This window comes from Sander lucioperca, chromosome 2 (assembly GCF_008315115.2).
Source record: "Sander lucioperca isolate FBNREF2018 chromosome 2, SLUC_FBN_1.2, whole genome shotgun sequence".
Classification (NCBI taxonomy): domain Eukaryota; kingdom Metazoa; phylum Chordata; class Actinopteri; order Perciformes; family Percidae; genus Sander; species Sander lucioperca.
Window position 1 is genome coordinate 10,891,654 of NC_050174.1, and position 16,873 is coordinate 10,908,526.

Below are 16,873 nucleotides of genomic sequence, written 5' to 3' on the forward strand. Positions count from 1 at the left end.
CTGCAATTTATAGATAGATTGCTGTGAGCTGGCAGAACATAACGTAATCTTGGAGATTATTTCTTCACAGTGCTGTGCAATGTGAGAAAATCTCAGAGCTGAACCGGGTCGGGTTAGTTAAGTCTACTGCTAACTTACAACACTAATAAAATTACCGTCGCCAAAATACCCCTGCGAATCAAATCCCCTACTTCACCGTTAACCGTCAAGCCACTAAACCTGTATGGAAATGAACACCTCTGCTGAAATGTTAAATTTGTTAACAATCATACAACACAAGACAACACTGTCTCTCTCTGTCTCTCTCTCTCTCTCTCTCTCTCTCTCTCTGCGCGTTGTAAGTCAGTAGTAGGCTATACAGTGGAGTAAGTGGTTTGGGGTCCTCCTGTAGGTAATTTTGGGGTACAATTTGGTTTTGAAGAATTCTACAAGCAGCAATACCACAGGCCAATCAATCGCCCGTTCCAAACAGGCACATTTCCAACAGGCTCTGTACTAGTACTGCAAATGCAAGGACTTTCATCAGTGGGCCACAGGCTCAGTCACAATTTAAGTGACTTCAAGGACATTTATTTAAATGATATTCTTTGAGATTATAACTTTAAAATCTGTGGACACTGTACACTTTAAAATAGCAGCTCAGAATTCACCTACCTACCACTTAGTCTTGGTTAAGTTTTACCATTCTCATATGGTGTCTGTAATATCAACAGCTGTTAATGTTTATTGGAACTCATACACTTTATTCTCTTCCGCAGTCCTCCATTTTTTTGTCCTTCATTTCCTTTGTCCTTGACTGCTTCTCCTAGTTTTCTTTACTTCCTTTTTCTCCTCACCTCCCTCCTCCCTCCCATACTGTCTTGTTCCTTTACCCTCTCTGTCACTCTTTCTCCTGGCCTTCTCAAAATTTCCTTTTACCTTACGTGCTTCCTTCCAGTCTTCTTCTCCCCTCCTGTCCGCCTCCTCCTGCCTACTCCGGTGTACCCAGTGTCATTGTTCGGATAATTATTTATTAAAGTGTTTATGTCGCCACCGTCCCTGTCTGTTGCTGCCATCTGTGCCCAGTTAGATGCCCGCCTCCCTGTGCCGTTCTGCCCTGCCCGTGGGGGGAGAGAGCCATACATGGGGGCACAGATCAGAGACTACCATACAAACACATACACACTCTCTCTTTCTCTGTTCTTCTTTCTTTGACACACAAACCCACACACCTTCTGCTCACAGCTCCCTTCCTCAACTGTGCTGCCCCTGGGGCTAGGTGGGGTTAGCACGCAGCAGTATCCACCACAGTCCCTTCTGTCCTGTCCTGTTATGTTCTGTTTGCTTTGTTCTCTTCTGTCAGCACTACGTATAGATGAAGGAGGTGGTAGCAGGAGTAGTGTTACCTTGATAAAGTTATTTAGAGGACACAGTAGTAAGGCACATATAGACCAACTAATTATGGATTGACTGAGAATGTTTCATCAAGCTTTGAGGGTCATATTAGGCAAGTTAAATGCACTGTATTGTTCTTGTTACTTTTTGTGTATTTGAAAATAGATTTTTTCCCCCCAATGCTCATGATAAAAGCACAGCTGTTATAAAAAAGGTGTGATGGGAAGCAGTAAATAGCTTGTTAATGCTTGGGCTATCTGTAAACATGAGTAGAAAATGTTGCCTTCACCTAAACAAATTTGGGCTTCTGCTTTTGATTTGGGTGTTTTGCGAGTGGATAATTTTATCGAATATAACATAGTGAGTGGTGATGTATAACATGCTAATGCAACCTGAGCCCAATCCTACATGGTTTAAGCATTTGACTGAGTACCATCCTTACCATGTTGTGATATGACAGAGGGAGGAGGAAGAGGGGGGTGAACAAAGAGAGAGGAAAAAAAAACACGAGAAGGAAACGAGGAGCGGAAGGGAGACAGAAGATAGAGAAAGCCTGTGGCACTGCAGAGGGGATTGTGATCATGCATCCTGGATCTTAATAAGTAAACAGAACAAATATTCTCAATTTCTTCTTCTCCTTCTCTGCTCTTCTCACAAGCCATTCCAAGTCCCCTGTCGTCCATTCTCTCATCGTGATCTCTATTGTCTGTTGGCAGTCCATCTCTCTCATCTCCTCTTTCTTTCATCCCCTCTTTTTTTGCTCCATTTCTTGCGGCATTCCTACTTCTATCTAACTAAGCTTTCCTCTCATGTCATTGTGTTTGTCTGCACGTAAGCATGAGTCTAACTTTCTCTCCGAGTAGAAGACTAGGAGGGTGGGCTGGCAGAGGAAGTTGTCCTGGTAGCTTCTATCAAGGAGCGGAGAGGACTATGGGTACTTCCTCAGGGAGAGTGCCCCATTAGTGTGAATGGTACACAGGAGAGCATGTAGAGACTGTGTGTATATGTGCCTGTTTGAGTGCCTCTGTCTATAATTAGGAGTCACAGCGAGTAGCGCTGTGGATCAGAGTTAGATAAGTGCTCTGGCAGCTAGCCAGCACTGAAGCTAGCCTCATGTGCACACACACACACACATACAGACACACACACACACACACACACACACGCACACACGCACACACACACACACGCACACGCACACACGCACACACACACACACACACACACACACAAACACACAAACACACACACACACACACACACACACACACACACACAAACACACGGCTGTGGGGAATGATTTGGCTTCCGCCTCCTCTCAAAAGTACCACCTGCAGATGGCAGGGGCCAGTTGGTTTGATTCAGTTTTACCTTGACAATATCTATCTCTTGCTGGAAACCACATCCACAGATGCACACACCCACACACATGTACTCATTTTCCTGTCTGAGGTAGGCAACAAGGGAACCACAATGGGTACCCAAAACAGAGGATCAAAGACGTGATACGGCCACACATGCATGCATGCACACAAACTGAAACTCTCAAAATAGGGAATCGCGTTTGCCCTCATTCAACCCCAGAAGGGGCAACTCACACACGCACACTTCCTCTGGCATGCGTCCACCACCTGGGTATAGGAATCTTTCATCTCAGCATGACTGCCACTGGGCAGGCTTGTGCATGCGCACGCGCACACACACGCACACACGCGCACACACACACACACACACACACACACACACACACACACACACACTCTCTCCACCTGCTACCCATTCCCACTATGTCGATATAAGCGAACCACTTCGCAAACACATACACAAGCATTTACTTTGCTTGGCAATCAACAAATGCAGATGTATGTTTACAATGCACTGAATCAGAAAGAGTCAATATATTCACAATTCAAATGAATTCATAAAGGTTCAAAGCTCTGGTCCACCTAGAGCCTCTGCTGTCAGGCCTTTATGGGGCACTGCAAAACACTTCACCCTAATGTAACAGTTTACGGCTTTAGTCAGAGTTTTAAGACTGTAGCATAGATGTGGTGTCTGTGCAACTTTATGATGCCTAGACTTTAGGTTTACCACTCAGTGCCACATTGCTATTTGTTTGGAGGATGACAATTAAAATTTGGTGGAGCCTGAGTGGAACACAGCATTGGTGATTGAGCAGGAACCATCACACATTTTGTCACTGCTTGAGAGGAAAATTTGGCCCCAAACATACACCTCTTTAACCCTAATGACTCCTTGATGGAGCTATACGTAATTTGCAAAATTGCCACCAAGACACACATAATAAGAGGTGTAATTAGGGGTCCAAGCCCGAGGGGGCTGGGAACCACGTTTGCAAGTCAACGTGGTTCACAGATCCAGTGAAGCTGTGGAACCCTATTGCTTTCCTAAGGATTATTTTTCCGTTGATAAAACTGATGCTAAAGCCTAAACCGTACATGGTGGGGGGGTGCCATTTTCAGGACTGGTCCAGATCCCTGCAAGGACCTCAGACAAAAAGATTCAGCCACTTCCACCACTAGGTGGCACTATAGCAGAAAAAACGCATTTGGCCTTATAACTCCCAAACCGTACATCGCACATTAAAAATACTTGTATCCACGTGTTCCCTGAATTCAGCTGGATCTCGTGATATAGGCCATGCTCATTTCAGCCCGAAAATTCACGATTTATCGTAAACCTACTTTTTCTAACTCCTCCTAGACCGTGTGACTGATCTGCACGAAACTTGGTAGGTAGTATCTCCAGACGAACCTGACAAAAAGTCATCAAAAGAATTTTTAGCTCTCGGCCAAAATAAATGCTATCAAAGCCAAACTTTAGATTCTTGTTTGCCATGACCCTCTGGGCCTACAAAACAAATTTTAGGAAGTGCTACAAGTACAAAAAGTTTATATCTCATGAACGGCTCATCCGATTTTTACAAAATTTTGAGGGTACCATCTAGGGCTACTCCTGAGGCCACGCCTACAGTGGGGTACTGATTGGTCAAAGTGGGCGTGGCCTATGGGACCCAGGTTTGGATTCACTACTTACACTAATGTGAGCAACTTCAAATTCACAGTGTAGATGTACAATGGCACATGGACCTAACTTAGCAAAAATTACACATATGGACCACTAGGTGGCGCTATAATGATTTAAAACGTGTTTTTGCCTATAACTCCCACATTACACATTGCACATTAGAAAACCTTACATCCACATGTTCCTTGAATTGAGCTGAATGTGATGATAAAGGCCACGCCCATTTCAGCTAAGAGGTTTTTTTCGCAATATCACGCAATGCGCAAAACCAACTTTTTCGAACTCCTTCTAGGCCGTGCGACCGATTTGCACGAAACCTGGTACGTAGCATCTCCAGACCAACCTGACCAAAAGTTATCAAAAGAATTTTGCTATGTATAACAATGCGCAATTTACGACCAAACTAAATTTCGTAGCTAGCTACGAAACACGAACTTTAGCGTATCTCGGCCAAATTAAAACGTATCACAGCAAAAGTTGGTATTGTTGTTCGACATCCCACTCCGAGGCTCTGTACCACATTTGGTGAGGATCGGTCATTAGGGGGCGCTATAATGAACGTTTTGGCAAATAACTCAATGCATTTCAATGGGACATTTGCGATTGATTGCAATTTCTCTGGCGTAGTAATTGCTATCAACACGAAACTTGTGAGGCTTGTTTGGCATGCCACTCTGAGGCTCTGTACCAAATTTGGCGAAGATCGGCCATTACAGGGCGCTATAATCAACGTATACGAGTTTCGGCCCTTTTACTCAATCAATGTTAATGGCATATTTGCAACTGCAATGTACCACAAACCTCTTGACATTTCCTGACGTTTGCCTCCCAACGTTATGCTTTGGGTTCCGCTTTCGCGCGCTGCCCAGGTCGTTGGGGGCGACTCGCGTCGGGGGCGACTGGCGCCGGGAGGCTTGGACCCCGTCATAACTGCTTGCAGTTCTAGTAAGCCATTGCAACAGAAAAAAATATTTACTTTGTATTTCTAAAGAGAAGTCAGGGCACAAGCATCCAGTGGACATTATAAGAACTGCATCATGAGGCTTTTCTGGCATCAGGGCTCAGCCGTGGTGGTTACCACTTGGTTTCACCTTGCTGAGTAAATGAGGTTTAACTCATTAACGTTGTTTGTCCTGCAACAGGTCCAGAAGTGACTAATAACTCAACAGCACTGCATTACTGTCAGTCCTTGAGGACTTATGAGCAACAAGAATCACCAAGACACACACAAAGCTTATGAGGGACTTCTTGCAGCAAATCTGGATGTTTGTGTAAAAATAACTAACACACACACAGGCAGACAAAGACACACAGGCATGGAAGTGAGTAGGTGCCCTTGCACAAATGTAGCAAACAAATGAAGCTCTAATGGGTCTTACTGTCTCTTTATGCACTGACCTTCAAACACAGGGGTTAAGTCCCTGAGAAGCATATTTATACACACACACACACACACACACACACACACAGACAGACAGACAGACAGACAGACATACAAAGAACATGTTCTTTGTACTTTATGGTTAACATTAGATGTATCCTTATTGAGTGTGTGTATTTGGAGACTGGTCTTTGTGTGCATGTATAAATGCCTGTGTCTACCAATGTGTGTGCGCATGTGTTATGTAATGTGTAATCAAGTGTGGTTGAGTGGAGGACGGTCAAAGCCTGTCTGCATAAGGTCACGGATCACATGGTTCAATAAAAGGTTCTACAGTGCTCTGACACTTGGGGTTACAGTTCATAGTGCAATGGCAGACAAGGTTAAAGCTATAGTGCGTAGTTTCTGTCGCCCCCATGAGGAATTCTGAGTAATGCCAACAACACTGTCGGCGCATCGACATGACGCAAGCCTTCGGTGATCGCGCACCATCCCCAGTCCTCCTCCACACAGTTGCTAACACAAAAGGATTTAAAAAAATATGATGCATCCTGAATCCAGAATAGGTAATTATCTTGTAATTTGTATGTCCTCTGTCTCCAAAGCTGAACGCTACTGTTGTCCTTTCTCAGCGGTGATGTAAAACGCATCACTCAAGCTTCTACACGCAAAGTCACCGGACATCACCATTTTGTAAACATAGCCATACTGAGAAATACAGAGAGAGTTTTGTGGAGCTGATCAACTCATTTGGCAATGGCTTGAATGTAATGGACGTTCATAAAATAGTTGTGCACAATAGCTTTAAGGTTCACACATGTACAGAAGAGGAAGGCTGGGACACATTCACACATCTGTGCTCTTAATCCTAAAGCATGCTCAACTCCAGTACAATCCAGGAAAGTGCAGGTAGGTGGGCAGGAAGTAGGAAACAGACACAGACAAAAGTACACTTTGTTTAGCTTTTCTCCCTGGAGGTGTTTTCACTTTGGGAAATTGCATATTTCCTGTGCAGTGTTTCCCACTATAGTATTTAAAATGCAAACCTGATATTATGAGCTCTACCTTATTTATAACTGCAAATTACAGATTTATTTTATGCTGGAGGGCATAAAGTTGATGAATTTCCACAAGTGAAAACATTTCCACAAAAGAAAGGAAAAATAAAGTTCACCTTTAAAACCATGGTGCATACTGTAATTTGCAAATCCTTAATTGGTTGGTTAGTTGTTAAGATGCCAGTCTCCTTTATAGAACTGTGACAGTGCAAATATCATCCTATAAATACAGGATGTATGGATACAGATAGCACATTGGAGCAAAGTACACATTTTGTTCCTTTGAAATGAGCTAGAATCTTTCAGATATGCTTGCTTTGGCATTTTAAGCACTTTAATGTCATTTGACAAGACCATTGGCTTATAAAAGAAATTATCTGCACCATTGAATTGCAATAAAAGAGAAATGATATGTACCACTGACTTAAACCACAGAAAATATTATACATTGACTTTATATTCAAACAGACAGAGCTGATCTTTTACATTGACTTAAACCAGAAAAGAGATGATCTTGGTGTCAAGATCCTTTAGGGTCACCATCACTTCAGGTAGGATTAATTAAGAGAGGTACAATAGGCAGCATTCTTGTCCACATTACAGGACATGGCAGTGCAGGTGGCATTCTTAACTCAGAGGTTCTCCATACCAGGATTGATTAATACAGAAACTGGCTGGCCTTAACCCACCCACTATCATTTCACTTCACATAACCAGCACTGGATTCTATGACACTATCTGTTTTAATGTTATTCAGTCAGGCTTGTCAATGGCATTACATAACTGTATATTTGTTATCATTACCTGGAAGACTTTATTGAGTACATTCCAATTAAACTCATCAGTCATTAAATAATATTGAACTCAAGTGTATAAAGTGTATGAAACCACATTATTACTAGACTGAGAAATTCTGATTGTTGAAACCAAATGGAATAAGCACTGTATTAGCTGACTTGTGAAGTAAAACAATTGCAGATCAGAAAGTTGAATCAGCCTGTAGAGCCGTGTAGATTAATCAAGCCTCAGTACCGAGACCCCCCATTCTCCCTTCTAGTAAGGTACATTAAGGTAAACCACTACAAGACACAGTCACGTCCAGTCAGGTGATATCAGAACAGAGACACTCACTCAGTTGTCTCCTTGACGACAAAGTGACGCTCCCATGCGCCTTGATGCCCTGGAAACAGAAGACATGTTGACACAAAGGGCAACCAATATGAAAAAAATAGGGGACCGAGACAAAGAGGGATTGTTGTTAGATCAGAGGAGAAAGCAATACTTTACTTTGATATATTTCACAGCAATCATAAATCAAGCTCCAACACTGCCTGTCCCCTAATGTGTATTTATCAGTGGCAGACTGTCATTTCTCATTAAGAGTAAATAACTGCAAACAGGTCTTTGCAAAGTGAATAAATATATATGTACAGTGTAATTGATGCAAAGCAGCTCACAAAGTTGAATGCTGGTAAATTTTTTCATCTGTAGACACATGGTCACTGTTATAAGTACAGTTTCACAATGTGAAAACAGTACAATGTGACTCACCCACATGCTTAGTTCATTCATTCATGCATTCACCCTCTCACAGCTATTTCTGTAATATTGATGGAAAGTGTTAGGGGCTTTGCGTCACTGACACCCATTTTGATGAACAGAAGAAAAAATAGAGCTAGTGGGTGACACCAAAGCAAAGAACAGGGTTTATAAATACTGGTGGTTTGTTCTTCATGTTCCCACACAAGGTTGTTCTTCATGTACCCACACTGCCATTTGCTTGCCAAAAACTACAAATATGTAATACCGATTCCACAACATTTTGCTTAGAAGCCATGAGACAAGGGCACAATTTTTAGGCAAGTGAGCAAACATGTATGCACAATTACCAAATAACAGTATTTCCATGGTATTCTCCTCCACATAGTCAGCTATATTATCCCAGGTGGAAATGGTCTATTCCTGTTACTAATTATTTTGAATTACAAAACAGTGAAACAAACTGCATGAAGAAATATTAGTAACACTGCATCCTCTTCTTCTCTTGCTCATCTATCTATAATATAATTACCATCACCTCCACATTTGCTATCACAACTCACCTTCTGGGAACCAGACACCCACAGAGACTAACTGGCATTAACCCTTATTCACCCTTAGTGAACTTAAATAACAGAACAAGGAAGAAGGACATGCAGTCTAAAATCAAGAAGAATAATGTGATAGGGAAGAAGGGGGAGATGAAGATCCCAGAGAGTACAGAGGGGTAAAGGTGGCAAGGGCCAGAGAAAGGAAGAGCAATATGAAGATGGAAAGAGCAGAGCAAAGAAAATGGATGAACATGTGCAGAGAGAAAGAATAGGAATAGAATAGAGAGAAAAGGAAAATCAGGGGCATTTTTATGGAGGGAGGAAGGGAGAGGAAGAAAAGAAGGATTAGGGAAATCATAAAATGTATAGAAGAAAGGTAAGAAAGATGGACAAGAAGACTGACAGACTTAAAAAGAAGAATGTATAAAAACTCTAAGTAGGGCAGAAAACTGCCTCTCTCGTGCTGAACCCCCATCTCCTCCTCTTACTCTCTATCTTTCTTTCTTATTTATATCCTTAGCAGCACCATTACTCAGTTAGGAATACGGCTGTACAAAATGATCTAGTTTACAGGAATAGGAGTTGGAGACCTACATAGTCACAATCAAACTGGACCCTTCATTCTCCTGAATAAATTGGCACAGATGTGTAGAGCACTGATGACGCAGGATCATATGATCTATGTCATCATACATATTGGTTCATGTGGGTTCCCCAGCCCTAGCTGGAAATAAGTAAAGGCAAGCTAGACCAAAGCTGTTCCCCCCTGACCCTCTGGATCAATAACCCCGAACAAAAATGTCTCCAAAACAAAGGTAAAGAAAAAAAAATCAATGTTCTTTAGTTCTTACAAGTGTTGGGACAAAAATAATTTCCAGATAGCTAAAAGGTGGCACGAGTTAGCAAGAGACATTACTGCTAGTAAATGGGAAAGCTTTTTTAAGCAGTTAACTATTAAGGAGCATTCATGGAGATGTAGTAGGGCTAAACTCAGATTATCTACTCTTTCATTTGCATTATACAGTTTAACCACGTTTTAAAATCTAAACAATCTCTCAGTACTATCAAAGTGATATTTACTGAGAGTGACAACACATGTTTGATGAAAGTTGTAGATATATTAGTTATGATGATTCGCAAATAAAGACTTTGCAGGCAGGTACTGTACAACATGAGATATTGCACTTCAATTCCAAGATAAACGACCAGAAGGATAAAAAACAGATAAAGTCTACTGGCCAGGTGAGGATATATCAGATGATGATTTAAGTGCAAGAACAAATGTCCAAACATACAAGTAGCTCTCTCAGATGTAAAATGAACAGCTGTTTTTTTAACAGATGTTAAGCACACACAGTCCATTTTAAACTGTAAGGAAGCCTCTGTGTTTTTTTTCTTGCCAAATTATTTTTTAGACAACTTTAAAGGATTGTCCTGCACAGGGATTCAGTGTGAGCAGAGTAAATGTCTTTTGCTCAGAGATTCCCATCTCAACCTCATGCTTTTTATAGGGTCACACAGGGACATATCTGATTATCCATTCTCTATATGTACTGCCCTGTCCTGTTGTCAGTTGTTTTTGGCTTTCTTACATATGTACTTATATAGCTATGAGCATTCTTTGATATTGTAGAAACTGAAATCTGCTATTTAGAACAAAGACTGGTTGCAAAAGTAGGCATAACCCATAAAAATAAAGTGGGTTATATTTTATATACCAATTATATTAATAATTGCTTTTCTTGCAAATAGTAGCAGCAACGAAATATGTCAAATGTTTGGCATATAGCTCTTTTTCTCTTCCACACATCAAAAATTGGATGCCCTACCCACAAAATATCTATATTAAATCACTTACTAACCTTAATATCGCTACATATTTCATGTTTTATAATGATGGCTCATCGTCTTAGTCGACGAGTTAATTCTAAAAAAATGTCATTCTTTATATGAAATGACTTCTAGCTTAAAAAGATTATTCCTCTGCACATAGAAAATATACCTAAATATACTTCTTTTGAGATGGAGAAAGGAGAAAAGTAGAATGAGAGACAAAGAGGGAAGAATCTGCGTGATCTACTTAAATGTTTCTCTATTTAAATGTAATAGCCCACAAACAGAAAATAAACGATGCTCAACTATCCCTCCGCTCCTCTCATTCTTTTGAGAAGCTCCTAAAGAGAGAGGCAAAAAAAGTTGCACAAATCTAGGGAGAATAGAAAACGACGAAGGAGTGAGAAAGACAGAGTGAGAAAGGGAACAGTGAGCTAACCATCAAGAGCTTTTCATTCCCCCATAAAATGTTCTTTTTAAGAATGCCCATGAAATTAGCTTGCTGAAAGAAAGCAATCTCAATCGATTCAATCCCCTCTAAAAAGGCACCATACCTCCAGCTCTTAAGAGTCTCTGCGGGGGAGGGAATCACGTGACCAGCCACCGCTATGGTTGCAAGAGACTGAGGCTCCCACACTCACCTCCGTATTTCATTAAATAACCAGGTCTATTACTTTTTCTTCAACGCCAAACCGTTTTGTCTGTTATCATGGTGACTCAGTGAAACGCCTGCAGGCACGAAAAAGCGGGTCTTGCTGTCGCCTAATCTATTTACTTGTTAGAGAAATTTGTTAGCATGATGGCGGCTAATGGAATGTTAGCTAATGGAGCAACTGATGTGAACGCGTTCTCTAACATGGAGGACTTAATCGCTCAGGTTTTGGAAAGGCAGCTACGTGTGCTTGAATCAGTGTTCAACAGCGCAGTGAAAGGAGTGTTGGCGGAAATTAATGCCTCAAAGCATTGCATCGAGGCAGAACATGAGATGCAGGAAATTATGGTATGTGGGCTGGAGCAATCTGACTGCGTCACATTCACGATCCAGCGGCTTTGGGTGCCTGAAGGGACTCAACACGAACTACACGCTGAACGCAACTCGGACTCGTTTAGCCGCCTGCCCGCCCTGGGAGCGATCCACAGAGGGAGAGAGTTCGCCTTCGCTGCAGCCGCGGAGCCGGGTGTTTTCTGGCTGGAATTAGAAGTGAAGGAAGACGCGCTACATGCACGGGTCGCCCTGCGCTGCGGACCGTTACCGACAGAGGAACCGGAGGGCGGCGGTGGGACTTTGTGTTCGGTGCCGGGGCTGCGACTGGAGGACTCAGCACCGGTGGACTAATGGTATTTGGGCTACTGTACCGAGTTTGACTGGAGGACGCTGTGTGTAGGTTTTGGAACCAACCTTTGAAGGGACATCTAACCAGACTGTAAGAACTGATGAATGCTGGCTACTCAGTCTACAGTCTATGCTTTTGTGGACATATAATCGGGCTGAAAAATACATGATGAAAGACCATGAGGGATGCTGCCTGTTCAGCTCATAGTCTGCTTATTGCTCCAACTAGATTGGTGTGTTTTACACACAGCTTATTCCAGAAATTGTTTCTCACATAGCCTACTTCAGAACTTAACAGCTGGAGACCTAGTTCTAAGGTGTTTATAATATTGTTCATGTTTAACATAAGAATTCACTAGACCTGTTTCAATTAACCTGTGACTTAAGACAGGAGGTGCAGTTTTGAGCTGGAGTTTTGCGCAAACTTGCGTTTGATGTGGTCACGCATCTTACAGATAGGGGAGGGGGTCTTAGGCAGGATATCTTATATATGTACCACGATAAGGAGTAGGAAAATAGCCTATCTTTCGGTATAAGCACCGGCTACATATGATGAAAGTTTTATCCCACGCCTAACCAATGAATTGCTCTCTCTCAACGAATATTCACTAATCATAGGGGGAGACATGAATGCAGTACTTGACTTAAATCAGGATAGATCAGGGGTCAATCACACGAAAGCCCAAAAACATATATCAGACATGTTTAAAGCAGTTGTGGAATCCCACCATGTTTACAGATATATGGAGGATGCACAATCCTACTAGCAAGGATTACACCTTCTTTTCCACACGCCACCTCACCCACTCCCGCATTGATTATATGTTGTGCTCCAGTGAGCTTAAGACAATGTTCCACATGACAGCAATAGAACCAGCAATTATGTCTGATCACAATGCGTTGATAACCACATTCCGTTGTGATATGTTAGGAGAAAGATCTAGGAGATGACAATTTAATAATTCCCTTCTCCAGAACACAGCTTTTGATACAGAATTTAGAACCAAACTGGCTGAATTTATATCAATTAATACCGACTCAGTTTCTGACCCTGCATATACATGGCAAGCAACTAAAGGATTTATTAGAGAATTTACATCCTCCTTCGCGGTCAATTTGAAGAGGAAAAGAGAGGCAAGGAGAGCGGAGTTGGAAGAACGCTGTAAATTGTTAGCGCAATCTCTTAAGACTTGTTTTTCTAAATCTACACAAACTCTTCTAGTCACAAGTTGAACAGAGCTGAATGATCTGCTAAGAAGGAGCGCTGAGTGAGGCAAAATTACTATTTTAACGACTGTAAACCAAGTAAATTGCTTGCGCTGAAATTAAAAAAAAGCAAATCCAGAGCTACTATCAACCACACATAGCATCCGCACAGACCGAGGTATCTCAACAAATCCTAAGGATATCAGTGCCACTTTTCAATCCTTTTACTCAAAGTTGTATGAGTCCTCGTGCAACCCAGATCCAACACAGCGGCAGAAGTTCCTAAGGCTATGTTTAGACGGAAACGATCTGAAGAGAAAACGCAAAAGTGGCGTTGCGTTCTCACTTTTTATTCCGCGTTTAGACAAGAGTTTTTGGGGGAAATCTGCGTGCATATGGTGACGCAAAAGTGCGTGAAATTCAATGTAGTATGCATGCCAGGCGGCCAGGTGGCACTGCCACACAACACAACCAAGGCCGCGCGCCTACGTAGAACCTTCCTTCTAGTTCTCTCCTTAGTAGCGCAAATCTAAAACATGTCGAAGCGAACAACAAAAGCTTGTCTGGAAAGACGAGGAGGTGGAGTTGCATGTTTGTCTGATGATGACCGGCACAGTCGACCGTGATAAGCCACAGCACAGCACCCACGGGAGCACTACCAATATCCTGAGCCTCGCAGCCCTTCAGCCGCTGCTTGAGAGCGAGAGGCAGTGGGCAGAGGAGAGTGAAGCAGACCCTCCTCTGCCCACTGGCCGCTTCCACTCGCTCTCTCTCTTTCTCTTCATCCGCCACGTTGTAGCCTACTCTGGCTCAAATGAAGAGCCTACATATGGTCATCGAACTATAACCTTATCCACATTGTCGAAATCATTTAAATATTGAGCCATTACATTGAAAATCTTTTAGATAACAGGAGCCTATAAATTCTGTAGCCTACTCCATGACAACAGACTACCTGGACGCCTTTTTCTCGTCTCTCTCCACACCGCTGTCTTCAGACTTCTGTGTTTTTACCCTTTAGACGGTAATGCAACGGTGGAGCATTTTTAAGATTTCCACTCTGGAGGGTGGTTTCACTTTTTTTTGCGTTTTTAAGCCCCAAAAACGCCGTCGCCGTATAAACGAAAGGCACATCCGATAAAATATTTTTTCATTTTCACCCGCGAGCGTCATCGTGTAAACAGGGCCTAAAAGAACTTAACCTGCCTCTTCTGGAAGAGGCAGGTTTAGTTCTTTTAGGAAGAACTGGGTCAACCAATAACCTTAGAGGAACTTAAATCAGCATTAAAAACAGTTAAAAAAGGGAAATCACCAGGGTTGGATGGAATTCCATCAAAACTTCTTCTACAGTATTTTGACATATTAGGACCTACCATTTTACAAGCTTTAACTTCAGCCATTGAGAAAGGTTCTTTCCACCAACAAACCAACACCGCGCTGATTTCCATTATGCCAAAGAAGGGTAAAGATCCTATGGATTGCTCAAATTACAGGCCCATCAGCCTCATCGGGACTGATATTAAGCTTTATTCCAAAGTCCTGGCTCTCCGCTTAGAGCGCTTTATCAAGAAGCTAGTCCACCCCGACCAATCAGGTTTTATACCCAAACGTCATGCTGCAGACAATGTACGCAGACTATTTCATGTAATAGAAGAAGCCAAAAACCTTCCAACAACGGGAGCAGTTTTATCAGTGGACGCGGAAAAGGCTTTCGACTGCCTAGAGTGGAACTACTTGTGTAATTTGTGTTGGTTTGGGGGCCAAATTCATTGACATGGTGCATACTTTATATGCGAATCCCATGGCCATAGTCTCAACCAATGGATTGCATTCTCAGCCGTTTCCCATTAAGCGGGGCTCGCAACAGGGATGTCCGCTCTCCCCCATGCTATTTGCAATCTCTCTTGAACCGTTAGCTCAAGCCATAAGGCAAAATAAAATCTGTAATATCCAGATTAAATCCAGTAGCAGCTCAATATCATTATTTGCAGACGATATTTTGTTGTACATTGCTGATCTTGAGGACTCTATTCCAAAAACTCTTAAGATTTTCAACGAATTTGGCTCAATCTCCGGCTATAAAATTAACCGGAATAAATCTAACCTTCTTTTATTGAACAACAGGCATGTGGCATCAACCATTAGTGTTACAATACCAACCCAAAGCAAAATTGCATATTTGGGCATCACCATACACGCATCCTTACAGCGAGTTGTCCAGGACAACTATGAAACTATATTAAGTAGTGTTCAAAAAGATCTGGCCAATTGGTCTGCGCTGCCGGCATCACTACGCTCCAGGATTGCTGTTGTTAAAACCAATGGATTGCACTCTCGTGTGAATTTCTTAAGTACAACGATCCCCTTACCCCCACCAATAAATTTCTGGAAGAAACTTGATACCTTAATTCGGCAATATATTTAGAATAATAAACAACCTAGGCTAAAATACTGCAAGACCTTGACTTTGTAGGTGTGTGTCGAAAAAAGTGTATGCTAGCCTATGGCCCTATTATCACCAACACATTGACTAACTTTTAAACAGGTGGAGGAGCAACTATGCTACACCAACAAGTGGCATCTGGACACCCCAATTTGGCACAATACACACTTAATGTCTGGTAACAAACCCTTTGCTTGTAAACAGTGGAGTGACAGAGGCATTTATACTGTAAACCAGCTATTCAATGAGAAAGGTATGTTGAGTTTTGAAGACCAAGGAACTAGTTTTGAGGTCCCCAGGACATCCTTCTTCTTGTATCTGCGCTTAAGAGCAGCCCTAAAATGTTATGGAGTGCCATGGGGAAACAGTCTTGAGCTGCACCCAGTTATTAAATGGTTTGTTGATTTTCCTGTGAGAGGATTAGCGTCCAAGATCTATGCTAAACTGATGCAAGTATCCATAGGAGAACTCCCAATAGCAAGGAAATGGGAGCGAGAGCTGAGCCCTGAGTGGAACGCAATTACTAGGGAGACAGTTTGGAACAACATTTTCCATTGTTCCAAGAACCCAAATCACCAGCAGATCCACTTCAACATACTGTATGTTATAGGACATACTGGACTCCTGAGAAGAGATACGTCTCTAAAGTCATTCCCACTCCCTATTGCACGTTCTGTCAACCTGAACAAACTGGAACTTTCCTGCACATGGTCTGGGAGTGTGAACAGGTGCATGAGTTCTGGAATAAAACAACATCAATAATATCTGATGTGATAGGATGTCGAGTTCCTACTGACCCGGTTGTTTTGTTACTTAATGATGACTCTAAAGTACACCTGCTTGGCTGGCTCAACCGTAACCAAGAAAATCATATCTCAAAGTTTGCTGGCTCCCCCCCCCCACTCGCTTTGTATAAAACAGTGGTTGGCGTATTTTCTAGACATAGTTATGTTCGAGCTCTCTACAGCAAGGATTAACAAAGTCAAATCATCGACTATAGATCTATGGAAAAACGCAGCAGCACAAGTATCAGACCTAATGACCTCAGTGTCACAAGAATTAGAGGAGAGTGACTAGGCAAGGGGTGAGTTCTGTTGTTGGTTTTTG

At 42.2% G+C, this 16,873-nt stretch overlaps 1 protein-coding gene across 6 annotated transcripts in view; it reads right to left on the bottom strand.

Annotated features, from left to right (window-relative positions):
- The window catches only part of ccser1 (coiled-coil serine-rich protein 1), a 128,714-nt gene that overhangs the window by 41,624 nt on the left and 70,217 nt on the right, over nucleotides 1-16,873 (bottom strand). For 2 of the 6 annotated variants that reach the window (XM_035992141.1, XM_031308947.2), the window contains exon 11: nucleotides 7,993-8,041. The exons of the other annotated variants lie outside the window; for them this stretch is intronic. In XM_035992141.1, the coding sequence (XP_035848034.1) occupies nucleotides 7,993-8,041 (49 nt within the window). The remainder of the gene's footprint in view (nucleotides 1-7,992; nucleotides 8,042-16,873) is intronic. 6 annotated transcript variants of the gene reach the window in all.